Source organism: Prionailurus viverrinus, chromosome D1 (assembly GCF_022837055.1).
Source record: "Prionailurus viverrinus isolate Anna chromosome D1, UM_Priviv_1.0, whole genome shotgun sequence".
NCBI classification, from domain to species: domain Eukaryota; kingdom Metazoa; phylum Chordata; class Mammalia; order Carnivora; family Felidae; genus Prionailurus; species Prionailurus viverrinus.
The window spans coordinates 110593155-110608835 of record NC_062570.1 but is presented as its reverse complement, the minus strand read 5'-3'; the positions used below and the strand labels follow the sequence as shown (position 1 = coordinate 110608835).

Below are 15681 nucleotides of genomic sequence, written 5' to 3'. Positions count from 1 at the left end.
CATTAATCACCTAAGCGGGGCTCAGCATTCTTGAAATACCGGCTGGGGCCAGGGAGGGGCCTGGGCCAGGGGCTCCCGGGGACCCCAGGGCTCTGGGGACTGGGAAGTGAGGACAGCCACTCGGTTTGCTAAGCACCCGTTATATGCCAGGCACCTTACAGACCTTAACTTGTTTCATATTTGACCCTGTGGAAGGTTAGCTTTTCATGGCCCCATTTTACTAATGAGGAGACTGAGGCTCAGAGAGGGTATGTGACCTGCTCAAGGTCACGCAGTGGGAAGGAGGAAGGCCGGGAATTGTTCGTGGATCTGCCTGAACTGTCCCCAGGGCTCACCAGGGAGAGGGCATGAGGTGCAGACCCCAGGCTCGTGGCTCCAGGGGCCTGTGGGAGGGGCATCTCCTGCCTCAGTGGGGCTGGCCAGCCCAGGTCAGCAGTGTGGGTGGGGCCGTCCTCCATTATCGGGGTTGACGCATCTCCTACGTCAGCCCCCTTATCACCCCGCCCTCCTGCTCCCCCCCAGCAAGGTGACCCTGGGAGGGGAAAGGCCAGCGCCTCCCCCTCTCCTCTCTTGCTTATGCTCAAGAGCACTGGGCGCCTTTTCTGTGAGTCCCTCCCCTCTGTGGGGCCGGGGCCAGCAGGGAGGGCCCAGGAGGGAGGGTGGTGTAGGAACAGAGCTCTGGCCGCCATCATTCCCTGCTGTGAGCCCAGGCAAGCCCTGCCTCTCTGGGCCCTCTGGAACAGCAGGGCAGGGCTAGGCCCCCCGGCCCCTGTTTATGGGGGTGATGAGCTCTACAAGAGGCTGGGCTGGGCACTTCAGATTCCAGTCCCCACTCCCTATCTGCAGCTGGGGCTTGATACAGAGGCTCCCCTGGCCCCATGGACCCCCCCCCCGCCCATGTGTGGTCCAGCCCAGCCATGCCCACCAGCTGGGCCGTCTGGAGGGGGGCAGGACAGGACAGAATCATCGAGTCTGGGTCCAGTCATCAAGGGTGGTGGGCATCCGCTGGGCACTCAGTTCAGGAAAGTACCTTGCTTCCTCCTCATAGCACCCCCTAACACCTTAGGACGGTTACCCCATTTTACAGACAAGAGGAGGGACTTGCTCATGTCACCGGAAGTGGCTGGTCTGTCCCAGGTCTGTGCTCTGGACCCCTCCCCTCCTCGGACATGCCAGGCAGCCTGGTGGGTGAGGGCAGGTGTCACCAATGCGATGCCTCCTGGAGGGACGTCAGGCGGTGGACATTGAAGGACTCTCCCCCCACCCACCCCCCGCCACCCCTGAACTCAGATACACAGATGGAGAGGAGCCTGGGGGCATATGGGGTCCAGCCTGCAGAGAGCTGGAGGGGAGGACCCAGCTGGACCCCTCCCTTGGCTCACATCTGCCCCTCCCCTGCAGGCCACGACATCAATGGTGCCCTGGAGCCCTCCAACATCGACACCAGCATCCTGGAGGAGTACATCAGCAAGGAGGATGCCTCCGACCTGTGAGTGGCCCTGAGACGGCCTTGGCCCCACTCCCGCCCTCTGGCTTCCACCTTTCACCTGGAAGGTGTCTGAAGCCTGCTCCCCCTCTTTTCCCATCCACTGACTCGGCTGCCCTGCAGGGGGGGCGGCCTGGGGAGGGGTTGGGGGCCCGGCTGGCGCTGAGCTTCTTCCCTTTTCTACAGCTGCTTCCCTGACATCTCTGCTCCAGCCAGTGCGGCCTCCTACCCCCACGGGCAGCCGGCCATCCCGGGCTCCAGCGGGGGCCACCACCTGAGCCCCTCTGGGGGCGGACCCTCCCCGGGGCGCCACGGCCCCCTCCCCGCCCCGAGCTACAGCGCCCCGCTCAACTGCAACAACAACAATGCCATGGGCACTGCTCCCAAGCCCTTTCTGGGGGGCTCTGGGCCCCCCATCAAGGCAGAGCCCAAGGCTCCCTATGCCCCAGGGTGAGTGAGGGTCCAGGCTCACGGGGGTGGGGGGCGGGGGCAGTGGCTGCGGGCCTGGGAGGTGCTGGCCCAGGCCTGCCCTGTGGGTGGGTAGGTGAGGTGGCTGAGGAGGGACTCATGGCTTTGTTCTCAGGCGCTGGGCAGCCACAGAGGACCCTGAGCAGGGGAGTGATGAGGGCTAGAAAATTCTCTGACAGCTGCATCAAGAGGGGAGGGAGGGCGTGAGCCTGGAGGCACCGCTGTTTACCTCCACTGATACACGCAAGCACACACATGTACACACGCAGGGCACACAAAGTCCCCTCACTGGGCCAGGCCCATCCACTCATGCACTTAGCTACTGCGGCCACAGGGGGTCGGCCGATGGCACAGATATGGTACCTGAAGCTCCCCCGACCCAAGCCAGCCTCCCAGGCCCGTTCTCTCCTCTCTCCCAGGAGTCCACGCCAGCAGCCTGACCCAGGGGCTCAGCCTGGGCCTGGCTGTCACCTGGCTGTGTGCATGCGGCCGCCAGCCCACAGACACACTCTCGTGAGGACAGACAGGAACATGGGTCTCCTGGGTTCTGCAGAGGGGCTCGAAGAAAGTTCTGGGTTCCCCAGCCTGGCGCAGGAGCAGGGGACCCTGTCTTTGGGTAGGAGAAGTGTAGAGTGCTGGGGGCGGGACACGATTCACACAGCCTGGCTCTTCCTTCAGCCCCACCGTTTCCAGCCTCTGGCTGGGTGACCCACAGCCTCGGTCAGGGCCTCAGTGTCTTTGCTGTAGAACGAATTCAAAATGCTTTCCCCTCCGGGACTGTGGAGATACGGGGAGGAACCACAGGGGACGTGCCGGGGCGGGGGTGGGGGTGGGGGGTGGGGGGTGGGGGACCGGAGCTCTCCTGGCTTGCTGAGGGAGGCAGTGGAGGCGAGCTGCCGTGTTTGGGGTTAGCTTTTGCCACAGCAGGGCAGACATCTGCCACGAGCCTGTCCCGTCACCCAGACCCTGAAGGGCAAAGACTAGGAAAGGGAACTAACGCGTAATAAGCACCTGGTGGGTGCCTGTCGCTGTGCCCTGTGGCTCTGTTTGTGGAAGCTTATGAACCCTCTCCAGGCACCAGCTCCTGGGGGACCCCCAAACCAGCTCGCCTGGCGGTAAAGATCTGTTGCCCCTCAGCTGGATGCGAATGGCACACCGGGGCCCTTCGTCCCGGGAGAGAAAGGGCTCGCCCAGAGCTGCACAGAGACCATGTGGCCCGGGCTGCTCCAGGGAGGGACCCAGGGCTTCTCCCTGCCCCTGCCCCTTCTGGGCCCTGTTCTAGGTGCCAGACAAGACAAACACGTCCCTCCTGTAGTAGATCCCACGGCTTGATTGGAGAGAGGGTTGTTAATCAATAAATCACCAAATCGAGGACTCATGAGCACCACGAAGAGTTATGAGGAAAGAATACAAGGTCCCATGGACTTGGGGCGTTTCACTGCAAGGACCAGAGGGTGTGAGAGACCTTTACACATTAGAGAGACCGGGGGCCATGGTCAGGGGAGTACAGAGAACAGGCAGGAGATGGGGGTCGCAGGGCAGAGACCCCAGTCAGCCCTAGTGGCCTTGAGGGCTACCGAGAATTCAGCCCCTATGGCCTTTTGGGTCATCCTCGCCTAGCCTGAGGGGTTGGGTGGGTGGCTCGTTCAGGGGAGCCTGAGGACTCTAGAATCAGCCCAGGGCTGTGGCCATGAGGGCTCGCTGCCTCAAGGCAGCTGCCTGGGCCCAGTGGTGGGCAGTCTTTCCAGATGCGGGGACCAGGATGGCCAAAGAGCGGGATCCCTGCTTGGCCGCAGCCTCCCCTCAGCGGGCGAGTGCAGGGCTCGCGCAGGACATGTTGGTCTCTCAGGCCTGAGTTTGTTCCTTTTGCCTGAGCCGCTGATAAAACAGAACCTGCAAGAGAAAAATAAACCCAGGCCTGGCGGAGCTGGCTCCCTGCCTGGCCCACACCTGCCCATGGTGACCCCCACCGAATCTCTCCGGGCTTAGCCCCCTGGAGCCCCTTAGAGTTTCTGGAAAGTGGGGCTTCAGCAGGTGTGGGAAGGAGGAGCCAGCCTGCATCTGGGAGGAGTCCTTGAATCCCTGTGCCCTCACCGGGGACCTTGGCTCCCGGTCCCCAAGTGCCCAGTAGGTCTGAGGGGACGCCGGGTGGGAGGAGCCCGAGACCCGCTGCCTGAGTTCAGCCCCAGGCCCTGCCTGGCAAGGCAAGGTGGCTGGTGCAGAGAAATTCCCCTGAGGGCGGGAGCGAGGAGACCCCAGTGCCTCCAGCCTCTAGGGTCTCTGGGGCCCTGCCCCACGGAAGTGCTGCCCGCCCAGCAGCCCCTTCCTCCTGCTCCTGCAGCACACTGCCGGACTCTCCCCCAGACTCGGGCTCCGAGGCCTACTCCCCCCAGCAGGTGAATGGTGAGTCCAGCGGGCACCGCCCTCCCCCTCTGGGGTTTGGGCAAGTGGTTGGGGCGGCCTTATCGGGGAGGGAGGGAGCGAGGGAGGGAGGGGGCCAGCGGCCGCCCAACAGGCCCAGATTATCGCTGGTCAAATACTCCCCGGCGCTGGCTATTGTTTCCCCACGGGCGGGTGGGGAGCCTGGCCCTGCCTCTGAGCAAGTGTCCCTGCCGGTGATGCCACCCGCCTGCCCGCCTGCGCCATCATGGACGCGCCCTTTGGCGGTAAGTGGACGGCTGGGGAAGGCTGTGGGTGCAGCCTGAGTACAGGCGTCGCCGGCCCGCAGGGCCCACCTCCCCCTGGGGGGGGGGGGTGCCAGGGGTGCAGCGGCCCCCAGGTGGCCAAGAACAGAAGGAGCGCGGGCAGCCTTCTCCCCACAGCCCAGAGAGGGGTCAAGAGTTCTGTTTATCTTACCAGAAACATTTCTGGAATGCCTCCTGGGGAACAAAGGGAGCTGGGGGGCTGGCCCCTGGGAGCCCGCTGGAGGGGCTTCCCGGTGGAGGAGGGCTGCCGCAGGACTGTGTTGGGGGTCCCAAGAGACTTCTCCCGGAGGCCCGGAGGAAGATGAGGCCCGAGAGGGGGCTGGGGGAGCACCTTGGGATGTGGGCCCTCCCCAGGGAGGGCAGCCCGGTCTGGGGGCAGGACCCCATCAGGACCGGGGGGGGGGGCGGGGGGGAAGCAGCCCGCCCCCTGGACAGGGTCTTGTCTCCCTGCCCAGGCCTCTAGTGGCCAGCCTCTAGGCTGCCCAGCCCTCCTCCCACATGGGGCTGGTGGGAGGGCAGCCCCGGGGCTTGGTTCAGGAGAAGGTGGGAATCAGGAGACCCTGCTGCCGGTTGTGGGGGGGGGGAGCTGGTGCCCGGGAACCTGCGTGATGTAGGTAGGTCTCTGATGCCCCCCCATCTCTCCTGCAGACCCCCATCTCCTGCGCACCATTACCCCTGAGTCCCTGTGCCACGTGGGAGTGCCCTCCCGCCTGGAGCACCCACCTCCACCTCCAGCCCACCTACCAGGCCCTCCGCCGCCCCCGCCACCCCCGCCTCACTACCCTGTCCTGCAGCGGGACCTGTACATGAAGGCCGAGCCCCCGATGCCCCCCTACGCTGCCATGGGGCAGGGGCTGGTGCCCACGGATCTCCACCACACACAGCAGTCCCAGATGCTACACCAGCTGCTGAATCAGCACGGAGCTGAGTAAGACTCGGGCAGGTGGGCTTGGGGGTCGGGGTTCAGGGCAGCAGAAGGCAGGACAGAGATGGAGGTACGGACAGGGACGAACCAGGAAGGCAGAAGGCTCTGACCCCAGGAGATGAGGGTCAGCACACATATCCATATGTGCCCAGAAACCTGCTGGAGATTTATAGCCACGGCCAAGCGCTTACGACTACCTTATTTGGTGAGCATGGCCACCCCCATTGCCCAGATAGGTAAACTGGGGCTCCCAGGGGAGGAAACCCTTGCCCAGGTCGTGAAACTAGGAAGGGGCAGAGCCAGGACTTGAACCTCAGGCTGTATCCTTTCCCAGACACCAGGGACTTTCTAACCCGATCGTGGAGTCCTGGGCCTCCTGCGGAAGTGTGAGCCATAGACCCAAGCACCCCATTCTGACTCCAACCAGCAGAATTATCTTTTTGTCTATTTATCTTACACACTGAGATGTCGTGAAAGGTTTCGTTCAAGCCGAGATTCCGCAGCCTCCTCCCCAAGAAACTCTCCTTCCCACCCTTCGTGGCCCATGCCTTCTGTGGCTTGTTTCTGACCATGGAGGCTGCTCTCTGTGGAGCCCCCAACTATAAAGAGTGGCACTGAGAGTGACACCACAGGGAAGGGACCGACTTGTTCATTCCACAAACGATTCTGAGGATGCTGTGCACCAGGCCTATCGCCGGGCACGATGGGGACACACCGACAAGTCAGGTGTGGCCTCTGCCCTCCTTGAATTCCGTAATCTCAGGAGAAGGGAGGAGTGACAGAAATAGAGAATGACAACACAGAGTGATGGGGGGCGGCAGTGAGAAGGTAAAGCCCAGGGGCTTCCCGGAGGAAGTGTCCTCTGGATTAGGTAAATCCTGCTGAAACAGGTTGAAGACAGGAAGAAAGCTATTGCCTACTGGGAGGGGGCTCAGGAAGAGCCAGCCCCCCAAGACCTGCACCCGTGTCGCCCCCAGGCTCCCCACACACCCCTCCAAGAAGAGGAAGCACTCCGAATCACCTCCCAACACCCTTAATGCCCAGATGCTGAATGGAATGATCAAACAGGAGCCCGGGACCGCGACGACCCTGCCCCCGCACCCAGCTCGAGCCCCTTCCCCACCCTGGCCTCCCCAGGGCCCACTCTCCCCCGGCCCCGGCTCCTTGCCCCTCAGCATCGCCCGGGTCCAGACGCCACCTTGGCACCCACCGGGTGCACCCTCACCAGGTACGTGCCTGGTCTGCTGGACCTCACAGGGAGCCAACCCTTGAAGCTGGGGAGTGGGGCGCAGGGCCGACATGGGCGCTCCCTCCCTCCAGGTCTCCTGCAGGACAATGATAGCCTTAGTGGCTCCTACCTGGATCCCAACTACCAATCCATCAAGTGGCAACCGCATCAGCAGAACAAGTGGGCAACGCTGTACGACGCAAACTATAAGGAGCTGTAAGTGACCTGTGCCCCGACCCCACCCCTCCTGGTCACCGTATCCGGGGACCCCGCCCCCCGCCCCCAGCCCTGGCATCACGGTCCTAGAGCAGGGCTTGGGAGCACACTGGGTACCAGGTGGTCCCGGTTTACAGTGGAAAAGCAGGCTCAGGGCAGAGCCAGGACTGGAACTCGGGGTTCTGGACTTCTGGGCCAGCCCAAGGCCTCCTTCAGAAGGTGGTGTCCACCAGGGAGGGGCCAGTGGGAGCCAAGGCAGGGAGACGTGGGTGGATGCGTGTTCTCTGGCTCCTCCTCTCGTCCGCCTCCTCCACTCCTGCATTCCAGGAAGGTAGCAGGAAGCTGTGTTGGCCGGGCCCTTCCAGCAGCCCCCTCCCTGGCGGCGGGGGGGGGGGGGGAATGAGGGGGTGGGGGAGGACGGGCTGTCCGGGCGTTCCTAGCTTTCCCTCAGCACCCACCCATGTGGATTCAACTTCCTGGGACCAGGCCAGGAGCACTCTGGGTCCACCCCCCTCACTCTTGTCGAAGTTCCGTGGAGGTGAGAGCGTCGCTCACCAACTCCCCACGACATTGCCAGGCCTGGGCAGGGTGGAACAGACCAGTCTCCCCGAGTCGGGTACCCCACGCCATGTGGGATTCTTAGCCAGAAGCCCTCAGGGCTGGGGAGGGCGGGGGGCGGCGGTCCAGCTGCTGTAGTGGCTGAAGTATCCCTTGAGGCCCTGCCAGGGCTGGGGGAGACGTCTTTAGGGATCCCGCCCTTATGGCCTGGTGAGGACCCCCCACTCTTACCACCATGCTTTCTGGGCCAGCCCTGCCACTCCAGGCCTTAAGGCCAGGAAGCTGGCAGCTGAGACCCCCAGAGTGGCCCGTGTACTTCCGGGGTATTCTCCTGGGGCAGGCAGGTGGGTGGAGCCCCAGGCCTTCCGGTAGAAGTTAGCCAGACTCTTCCCCCCAAGTTTGGAAGCATTCTCTTCTCCCATCCTCCTCCAGGCAGGCCCCAGGCCCCGGGGGAGCTGGGGAGGGTACTGCTTGTGCCTGGGGACCTGGGTAAGGACGGGCCAACGGTTGCCCCCCTTTCCTGCCACCTAGAGGTCCCCCAAAGGATCCTTACTTGGAATACTTCCCCAGCAACAGACGGGTAAACCGAGGCCGAGTCCCAGCCGCCCAGAGTACCCCTCTCCCCACTTGGGCAGAGGGAAGAGTCAGAATGAGGACTTTGGGGGCTTGAGCAAGCCAGTGGGCAGGGGCCGGGCCAGCGCTCAGAGCCGGCGCCTGGTTCCACCGTTTCCATGGCAACCAGCTGTCAGGCCAGTGAGGCTCTGCAGACGCACCCTCTCTCACCCCATCTCCCGTGAGGGAGGGGGCTTCAGGCAGCATTCTGGGAAGGAGCCAAGAGTGATGAGGCGCCCCCTCCTCAGGAGTTCACGCCTGGGCGGTGGGCCCCAGGGGTCTTGCCCTGCCTCCCCCGTCACCAGGGTGGGCTGGTCCCAGCCTTGTAGAGGAAAGAATATTGGCCGAGGCAGACCTGAGCTCAAAATCCTTCTGGGGACTCAGTTTCCATTTCTGAGAAGTGGGGGCAGCCGCCTGAGTGGTTTGAGGATCGGGGGTACCAGATAGGAAGCTGCTTTGGAATGCAGGCGTGTAGGAGGAACATTCCAGGTTTGGTTGGGGGGGGGGGGGCGGCGGCTCCAGGGAGTCCCTTCCTCTGCCCCCAGGCCCATGCTCACCTACCGTGTGGACGCTGACAAGGGCTTCAACTTTTCGGTGGGCGACGACGCCTTCGTGTGCCAGAAGAAGAACCACTTTCAGGTGACGGTATACATCGGCATGCTGGGGGAGCCCAAGTACGTCAAGACGCCCGAAGGCCTCAAGCCCCTTGACTGCTTCTACCTGAAACTGCATGGAGTGAAGGCAGGTTTGGGGGCTCAGCCAGGAGGGGAGGGGAACAGAGGCGAGTCAGGAATGCTGGGGGGAGCTTGAGAGACCCCAAGGCAAAGAGAGTGTCCCTGTGCCCCGTCAGCCTCCTCAGGCTTCCTAATTCCTTCTCTACCCTGTGACCCCAAGTCTGCACCCCCAGCAGAGACCCTTCTCCTGACTCCTCTGTCGGCTGCCTTAGCTCCCCATCCCCAAATGGAGTCCCTGCCAACTCACCCCTCGCTCTAGGCTCACGCACCAGGCCTGGCTGTTCTCCTAGGGCATTGCCCGCCTTGGTCCCTCCTCTCACGTCTCCCCTCCGCCTCCCCCTGGACCAGACCACGTGCCCCCTCTGCCCCCTGCCACTTCTCTGAACGTCCATAGCGGCTTCTACTCTGGCGCTCAGCTCATGCTCCCCTGAGACACCTGGTGCCCTCCCAGCAAAGAGCCATGACTTCTAAGCTTAGCCCACAAAGGCCTTTGGGATCCAGCCTTTCATTCCTGCCCTGCCTTTTGCTGTGCCCCAGACCATCTGGGCCTGTTCATAGCACCTGCTTTCCGGAAGCAGCTCCGTTTCTCTGGGATGCCCTGAGAATTCCCAGTCCATCCCTCCTCTCCTGGCAGACCGTTCCTTGGCCTCCCTGGTCACTCTGCTGGGGTCCCTGGTCCCTGGGGACACTTGCCCTGAGGCCCCTCCAGCACCCCGAGGAGGGGTTGATTTGGAGCCCTTGCGCATCCTGGGGGAACGGCTGGGTGTGTTTCCTTCAGTGCTGGGAGCCGGGCCGGCTCCTTGGCCTGGCTCAGCCGGTGCTCACTGAAGGGTTAAGGGGACTGGATGTGAATGTGGGAGAGGGTCTGGGGAGTGAGAGTGTGTGTGTGTGTGTGTGTGTGTGTGTGTGTGTGTTGATGGAGGCCCGCTTGGGATATGTACGAGGAGGTCGGGGTGTGCGCGGGTGTGGACGTGGGGGCTGTGAGTGTTTCTGTGGAATACGTGTGTGGGTGGGTGTGTGCAGAGGTGGGGGAGTGATGGGACTATCTGTGCCCTCGTGGAAGAGAGGGCCGCCCCTCTTCCCGGGGAGGTCCAGCTGGGCCAGGCCTGGGCCGAGTGGGTAAAGGGAAGCAGAACCAGGGGGTCCCCTCACCCTGATCTGCCTCGGGGGCCCTGCTTTCTCCCCCAGCTGGAGGCCCTGAACCAGTCCATCAACATTGAGCAGTCACAGTCCGACCGAAGCAAGCGGCCCTTTAACCCTGTCACGTGAGTGTCTGGCCCTGTGGGGGGAAGGGGGAGGACCTGGGAAGGCTGACCCTGGAGCTGGGCTGGGAGCTGAGGGGGCCCGGCTGGCACCCTCAGTGTCTGCCTCCTATACATTCTTGACTGGGTCCCCCTCCCTGCCCACTGAATACCAACCCCCCGCCTCTGCAGGGTCAATCTGCCTCCTGAGCAGGTCACGAAGGTGACTGTGGGGCGCTTGCACTTCAGTGAGACCACTGCCAACAACATGCGCAAGAAGGGCAAACCTAACCCTGACCAGAGGTGAGCGGGCTTGACCTCTGCCTTGGCAGGCCCTCCATTTCCGAGGAGGAAGGGCAGCAGGACACCACCCCATAGTCAGTGTCCCACAGACTGACCCATTTTACAGATGAGAGACCTGAGACTCGTACCTAAGGCTAACTGATTTAAGGATGAGACAGACCAGAAGCGCGGCTTCTGGATGAAACAGCTCAAAGGTTTCCTGGCTGTGGGTCCTGGGGAATGTCTGCCCCCTGGTGGAGACTCAGGTTCCTCTTCTGTGGGATGAGCTGTGAATGCCCCCGCCCCTCCTCCGGCCGCTAGGGGTGGTAGGAGCCTCAGCACTGAACATGAGACGTGGGAAGGGTGGGTGGGGCGCAGGGGCAGGTGGGGCAGGGCCCTGGGTGCCTCTAAACCCCTGTGCACCCCAGGTACTTCATGCTGGTGGTGGCGCTCCAGGCCCATGCACAGAACCAGAACTACACGCTGGCTGCCCAGATCTCAGAGCGCATCATCGTGAGGGTGAGGGCCATCTCCACCCAAGGGGTTGAGAGTCCTCCCCAGAGCTGGGAGAAACAGCACCCAGGAGGAATACGGGGTACTGGGGGCGGGGGGTGGTCAGGAGCTAGAATGCTGATCCCACTCGGTGCTAGTGGTATGACTTTGGGCAAGTTCCCACCCTCTGAGCCACAAGCGTGGAGGAACACAAGACCTAGGTAGCCTTCTGAGATCCCACAAGCAACTGAAAAGTGCCACAATGAGAGGGTCAGTTGAAGTTGGGCATGGTGGAGTGAGAATCCTTGCCTGGAGCGGGAGGGGTGGCGGCAGGGTTTCCCAGGGCACTGCAGGTGCCCCGTCCCCTGGGACTGATCCAACCCCCCCCCCGCCCCCCCCCACTTGTGCTAGGCCTCCAACCCAGGCCAGTTTGAGAGTGACAGCGACGTGCTGTGGCAGCGGGCGCAGGTGCCCGACACTGTCTTCCACCATGGCCGCGTGGGCATCAACACAGACCGACCCGACGAGGCGTTGGTTGTGCACGGCAATGTCAAGGTCATGGGCTCGCTCATGCACCCCTCCGACCTGCGGGCCAAGGAGCACGTGCAGGAGGTGGGGGCGGGGCTGTGGGCGAGGGGCGGGGCTGTGCGGCGGGAAGAGCTGAGTTTCCCGCGGGAGGGGCCGGGGGCAGGGCTGGGCCGCGAGGGGCGGATTGGTGTGTGGGCGGGGCTCGTGGAGGGGCGGAGGCAGATGGAAGGGCAGGGGAAGGAAATGGGGGAGGCCGGCTCTAGATTTCTGGAACTCGACCCTGGTGCAAGGTCTCCCCTCCGCACCGCAGACCCTGGGTCCCCACCGTCTTGAGCTCCGGGGCCTACTTCGGACGGGCCCGGGAGGGGAGGGGTTCAGTCTCGGCCCCGGTTCCCGTGCAGGTGGACACCACGGAGCAGCTGAAGAGGATCTCACGCATGCGGCTGGTGCACTACAGATACAAGCCTGAGTTTGCAGCCACCGCAGGCATCGAGGCCACGGCACCAGAGACGGGTAGGGACCTGCCTACCTCGACGGGAGCTGGGGTCCCGGAACCAGCAGCCTCGGCCCGCAGTAACCCCGCCCCCTGTCCCTGTCCTCTGGCAACTCTGTCCCAGCCCGCTGGAAACCCCACTCCCAGGAACCCCTCTCCTTGACTCCTGGAACTCCTGCCTAGGAATCCTGCCCTCTAGAAGTCCCGCCCCTCAGCCCTGGGTGCCCGGGACACTAGAAGTCCGGGAATCGTGGTCCCGGCATCCTCTGCTCCTTAGGTGAATCCTGCCTCTATCCAGGCCCACTTTCCCTGGGAGCCTTACACCCAGGAATCCACCCTTCCCCCAGGCCAGGGAACCCCACAACCGGAGCCAGGGAGCGGCAGCCTTCCGAACACTGGTCCGTGGGAGCCCCCTGCTCCAGTGCTCCTTGGATCCCAAATCTCTAGCCCTCAGAATTTCGCCCTCTTCAAACTTGGGGGCCCTCCTTGCATTATAATTGGTGCTGTGGGTGTTCTGTACCCCACCCTCCCCCACTCTCCAGGTGTCATCGCCCAGGAGGTGAAGGAGATCCTGCCTGAGGCCGTGAAGGACACTGGAGACGTGGTCTTTGCCAATGGGAAAACCATAGAGAACTTCTTGGTGGTGAACAAGGTCTGCAGGGTGGGGGGATGGAGAGAGCCCAAGGGACGTGGGTGGACCAGCTGGGACGTTATCTCCCACTTAGAGACTGGGGGCACTGAAGTGCAGAGGGGGCAGGCAGCCCAGTCTTCTCTCATGCTGCCTCCGGAGCCCCCTGCCCACCCCCCACCCCCGCCCCCGGGGAAAGGGGGTGAGCATTCAAGGGCCAGCTGGGGACTTGGCGACACGATGGTTGTGTGATCCACAGCAAGCGGAAGCTCCCTGGGGATCATTTTCCTTCCCTTTGAAAGGAGGCTAGAGATAGTCCGCTGCCAAGACCTTCCCAGGTGGTTATTGAGAAGCCGAAATAACACAGCGGAGCGTGAGGGTGATGTTTGGAACTACCTGGCATGAGGCCGGGCATCAAGGAGCGTGTAGTACTATGTCTTGGCCTTGGCTGAGCAATAAGGAGCTGAAGCCTGAGATACCACGTTCATCAGAGGGTGGGAGCCTCTGAGAGACGGGGTTCAGACGGCGAGGAGGGGTGGGAAGGGCTGGCCGGATGGCGGCGCAAAGGTGCAGAGGCGGGGGTGCTGTTTGGAGGCAGGTGCGGGGAGTTGGGGGCTGCCGAGGCCGACCTGGGCAGGGAGGCTTTGAGGACTTCCAGGCGGCCGTGGGTCCTGCTCCCTGTAGCCCAGGGTTCCCAGGGGCTGACCGTGCCGGCCGCCCGCGGCAGGAGCGCATCTTCATGGAGAACGTGGGTGCCGTGAAGGAGCTGTGCAAGCTGACGGACAACCTGGAGACGCGCATTGACGAGCTGGAGCGCTGGAGCCACAAGCTGGCCAAACTGCGGCGGCTGGACAGCCTCAAGTCCACTGGCAGCTCGGGTGCCTTCAGGTGGGGGCGGGGCCAGGCGGGGGCCAGACCCCTTTCCCAGAGGCACCTCTGACCCTGGCCCTCTTGCTGCAGCCATGCAGGGAGCCAGTTCAGCCGGGCGGGCAGCGTCCCCCACAAGAAGAGGCCCCCCAAGGTGGCCAGCAAGGTGAGGATGGGCGCGGATGGGAGGCGGGTGGGACCGGGGCCCTCCTCCTCCAGGCTCTCGGACTGCAAGCACTTCCCCTCGCTTCCCAGCTCTCTAGCCCTCTGGCCCCGTTTCTCCTTCGTCTCCCGCTGCCCCCCCCCCCCCCGTAGGAACGAGCAGACCTTAGCACCCCCACGTCCAGCAGAGTCCACACTGAGTGAGACCACGGGCTCCCTCAGTCTGGGCCTCTTCTGCTTCTTCCCCTTTTACGCTCGGTCCTCAGTCGTCATCTGTGGTCCCAGACCAGGCCTGCATCAGCCAGCGCTTCCTGCAGGGAACCATCATTGCCCTGGTGGTGGTCATGGCCTTCAGGTGACTTGTCCCCCAGGCTCCAGGGGTGGCTGGCTGGGGAAGTTGAGCTGTCCCTTGGGCCCAGGCCTGGGGGGAAGAGGAAGATGTGGCCGGGAGAGGAGACCTCACGGAGGGATGGAGGGACAGGGGGACGTCTCAGGGAAGGAAGTGGGCTGCCTCATTCGGTCTCGTGCCCCTGGGGCTGGGGAGACCCACTCGCAGGCACCGTTCGCTGTCACTCGCGAGCCCAACCCCCGGAGTCAAGGACCACAGACCCTGCCCTAGAGAGAGGGGCCGGGACAGTAGCTCCAGCTCTAACAGTGGCCCTTTTTCTGTGGCTCCCAGCGTGGTGTCCATGTCTACACTGTATGTGCTGAGCCTGCGCACCGAGGAGGACCTGGTGGAAACCGATGGGTATGTCCCTGGAGGCCTGGCTGCTGGCCAAGCCGCCAGGACAGGCGGGGCTTTGGTGGGCAGCCCAGGGTCAGAGGAGCCGTGGAGGCTGTCTCCTCCAAAGGGGATAGCGCTTCAGGCTCTCGGCCTGCTGGAGGCTTGCAGGGGTGGCTGGGAAGGTCTCCCTGGAGGAGGGGCAGACATTTCCCGGTCCCTACCGAAGCCAGTGTGTCTCGTGGGCCCGTTCAGTGCTCCTTTAGGTAGCTGGGCCTCTGAGAGTCAGAGGGCATCGAGGGGCCCAGGTTGGAATGGGCATGGGGGGAGGGGCAGGGGAAAGAGGGCCACCGTGGGATCTTGGGCTCTGTTTGCCCACTGTCACCTCAGCTCCTGGGCTATCTCTGACTGTTTCTTTTCTCTCTCCTCCCCTGCACCTATCCCCCCTTCCTGTTCCTCTCTGCTGCCCGTTAGCTCTTTTGCTGTGTCCACTTCCTGTCTTCTGGCCCTGCTCCGGCCCCAGCACCCTGGGGGGAGTGAGGCCAGGTGCCCATGGTACGTGTCTGGACTGAGCCCCTGCCCTCCTGCCTCTGGCTCCTGCCACCCTTCTCCCTGCCTCCTTTCCACCATCCCTGTCCGCCTCCTCCTGTCCCTCCTGCTCCACCGGAACCCCCAGGCCTCCCTGTTGAGGCTGTCCTCTGAGCTCAGCCCTCCCTTCCCCAGCAGGTCCAGCCAGAGCTTTGGGACCACTCAGCTCCGACAGTCGCCTGTGACCACCGGGCTGCCAGGCACACGGCCCTCTTTGCTGCTGGGTGCGTGCCTGTGGGGGGTCTGGAGGGTTGGGATGGGGGAGAGGTGGCTGCGTTCTGGGGCGGCGGGGGCGCGGGGCTCAGCTGCCTGCTGCTCGCTCATACGGCCCCTGGCTTCCGCAGTTACCACCGGCCTGAGCAGCTCAGCCCCAGGTCCTGTCATCCCCACTTTGGACCTGTGCTCCAGCCGCCCTTGTCCAGTCATCTGCTGTTCCTCCTCCACCCCCAGCCCTACCCCTGCCCCTAGTCTTGGCTCCAGCTTTAACCCTGGCCATGGCCTCAGCCCCAGTCCCAGCCCCTCCACCAACCGCTCAGGTATGGCTGTCTTGGGTTCAGGTTGAGGGGGTGTTATGGGAGTCCAGAGAAAGACCCCGAAGACTCATTGGAGGGAGGGTGTCTGGGAGCCCAGAATGAGGCTCCGGAGGAAGACTGGTGGGTCTCCCTGAGGGGACCAAGAGACAGATGGGGGTCACCCACAGTCTGGTGAAGTCCTAGAGAAAGCTGGACAGGAGGTAGCCAGTTGCTG

The 15681-nt window shown here is 63.5% G+C and overlaps 1 protein-coding gene across 6 annotated transcripts in view; it reads left to right on the top strand.

Annotated features, from left to right (window-relative positions):
* The window catches only part of MYRF (myelin regulatory factor), a 32411-nt gene that overhangs the window by 11093 nt on the left and 5637 nt on the right, over positions 1–15681 (top strand). For 4 of the 6 annotated variants that reach the window (XM_047823983.1, XM_047823981.1, XM_047823982.1 and 1 more), the window contains exons 2-20: positions 1402–1489; positions 1673–1936; positions 4296–4357; positions 5308–5587; positions 6562–6812; positions 6905–7028; positions 8744–8939; positions 10121–10197; positions 10366–10476; positions 10884–10974; positions 11359–11559; positions 11877–11988; positions 12511–12620; positions 13324–13484; positions 13557–13629; positions 13892–13980; positions 14305–14373; positions 15070–15158; positions 15279–15470. In XM_047823983.1, the coding sequence (XP_047679939.1) occupies positions 1402–1489; positions 1673–1936; positions 4296–4357; positions 5308–5587; positions 6562–6812; positions 6905–7028; positions 8744–8939; positions 10121–10197; positions 10366–10476; positions 10884–10974; positions 11359–11559; positions 11877–11988; positions 12511–12620; positions 13324–13484; positions 13557–13629; positions 13892–13980; positions 14305–14373; positions 15070–15158; positions 15279–15470 (2640 nt within the window). Of the gene's footprint in view, positions 1–1401; positions 1490–1672; positions 1937–4295; positions 4358–4570; positions 4621–5307; positions 5588–6561; positions 6813–6904; positions 7029–8743; positions 8940–10120; positions 10198–10365; positions 10477–10883; positions 10975–11358; positions 11560–11876; positions 11989–12510; positions 12621–13323; positions 13485–13556; positions 13630–13891; positions 13981–14304; positions 14374–15069; positions 15159–15278; positions 15471–15681 lie in introns of those variants that run through there. The other 2 variants (XM_047823980.1, XM_047823984.1) reach the window with 2 other exon arrangements.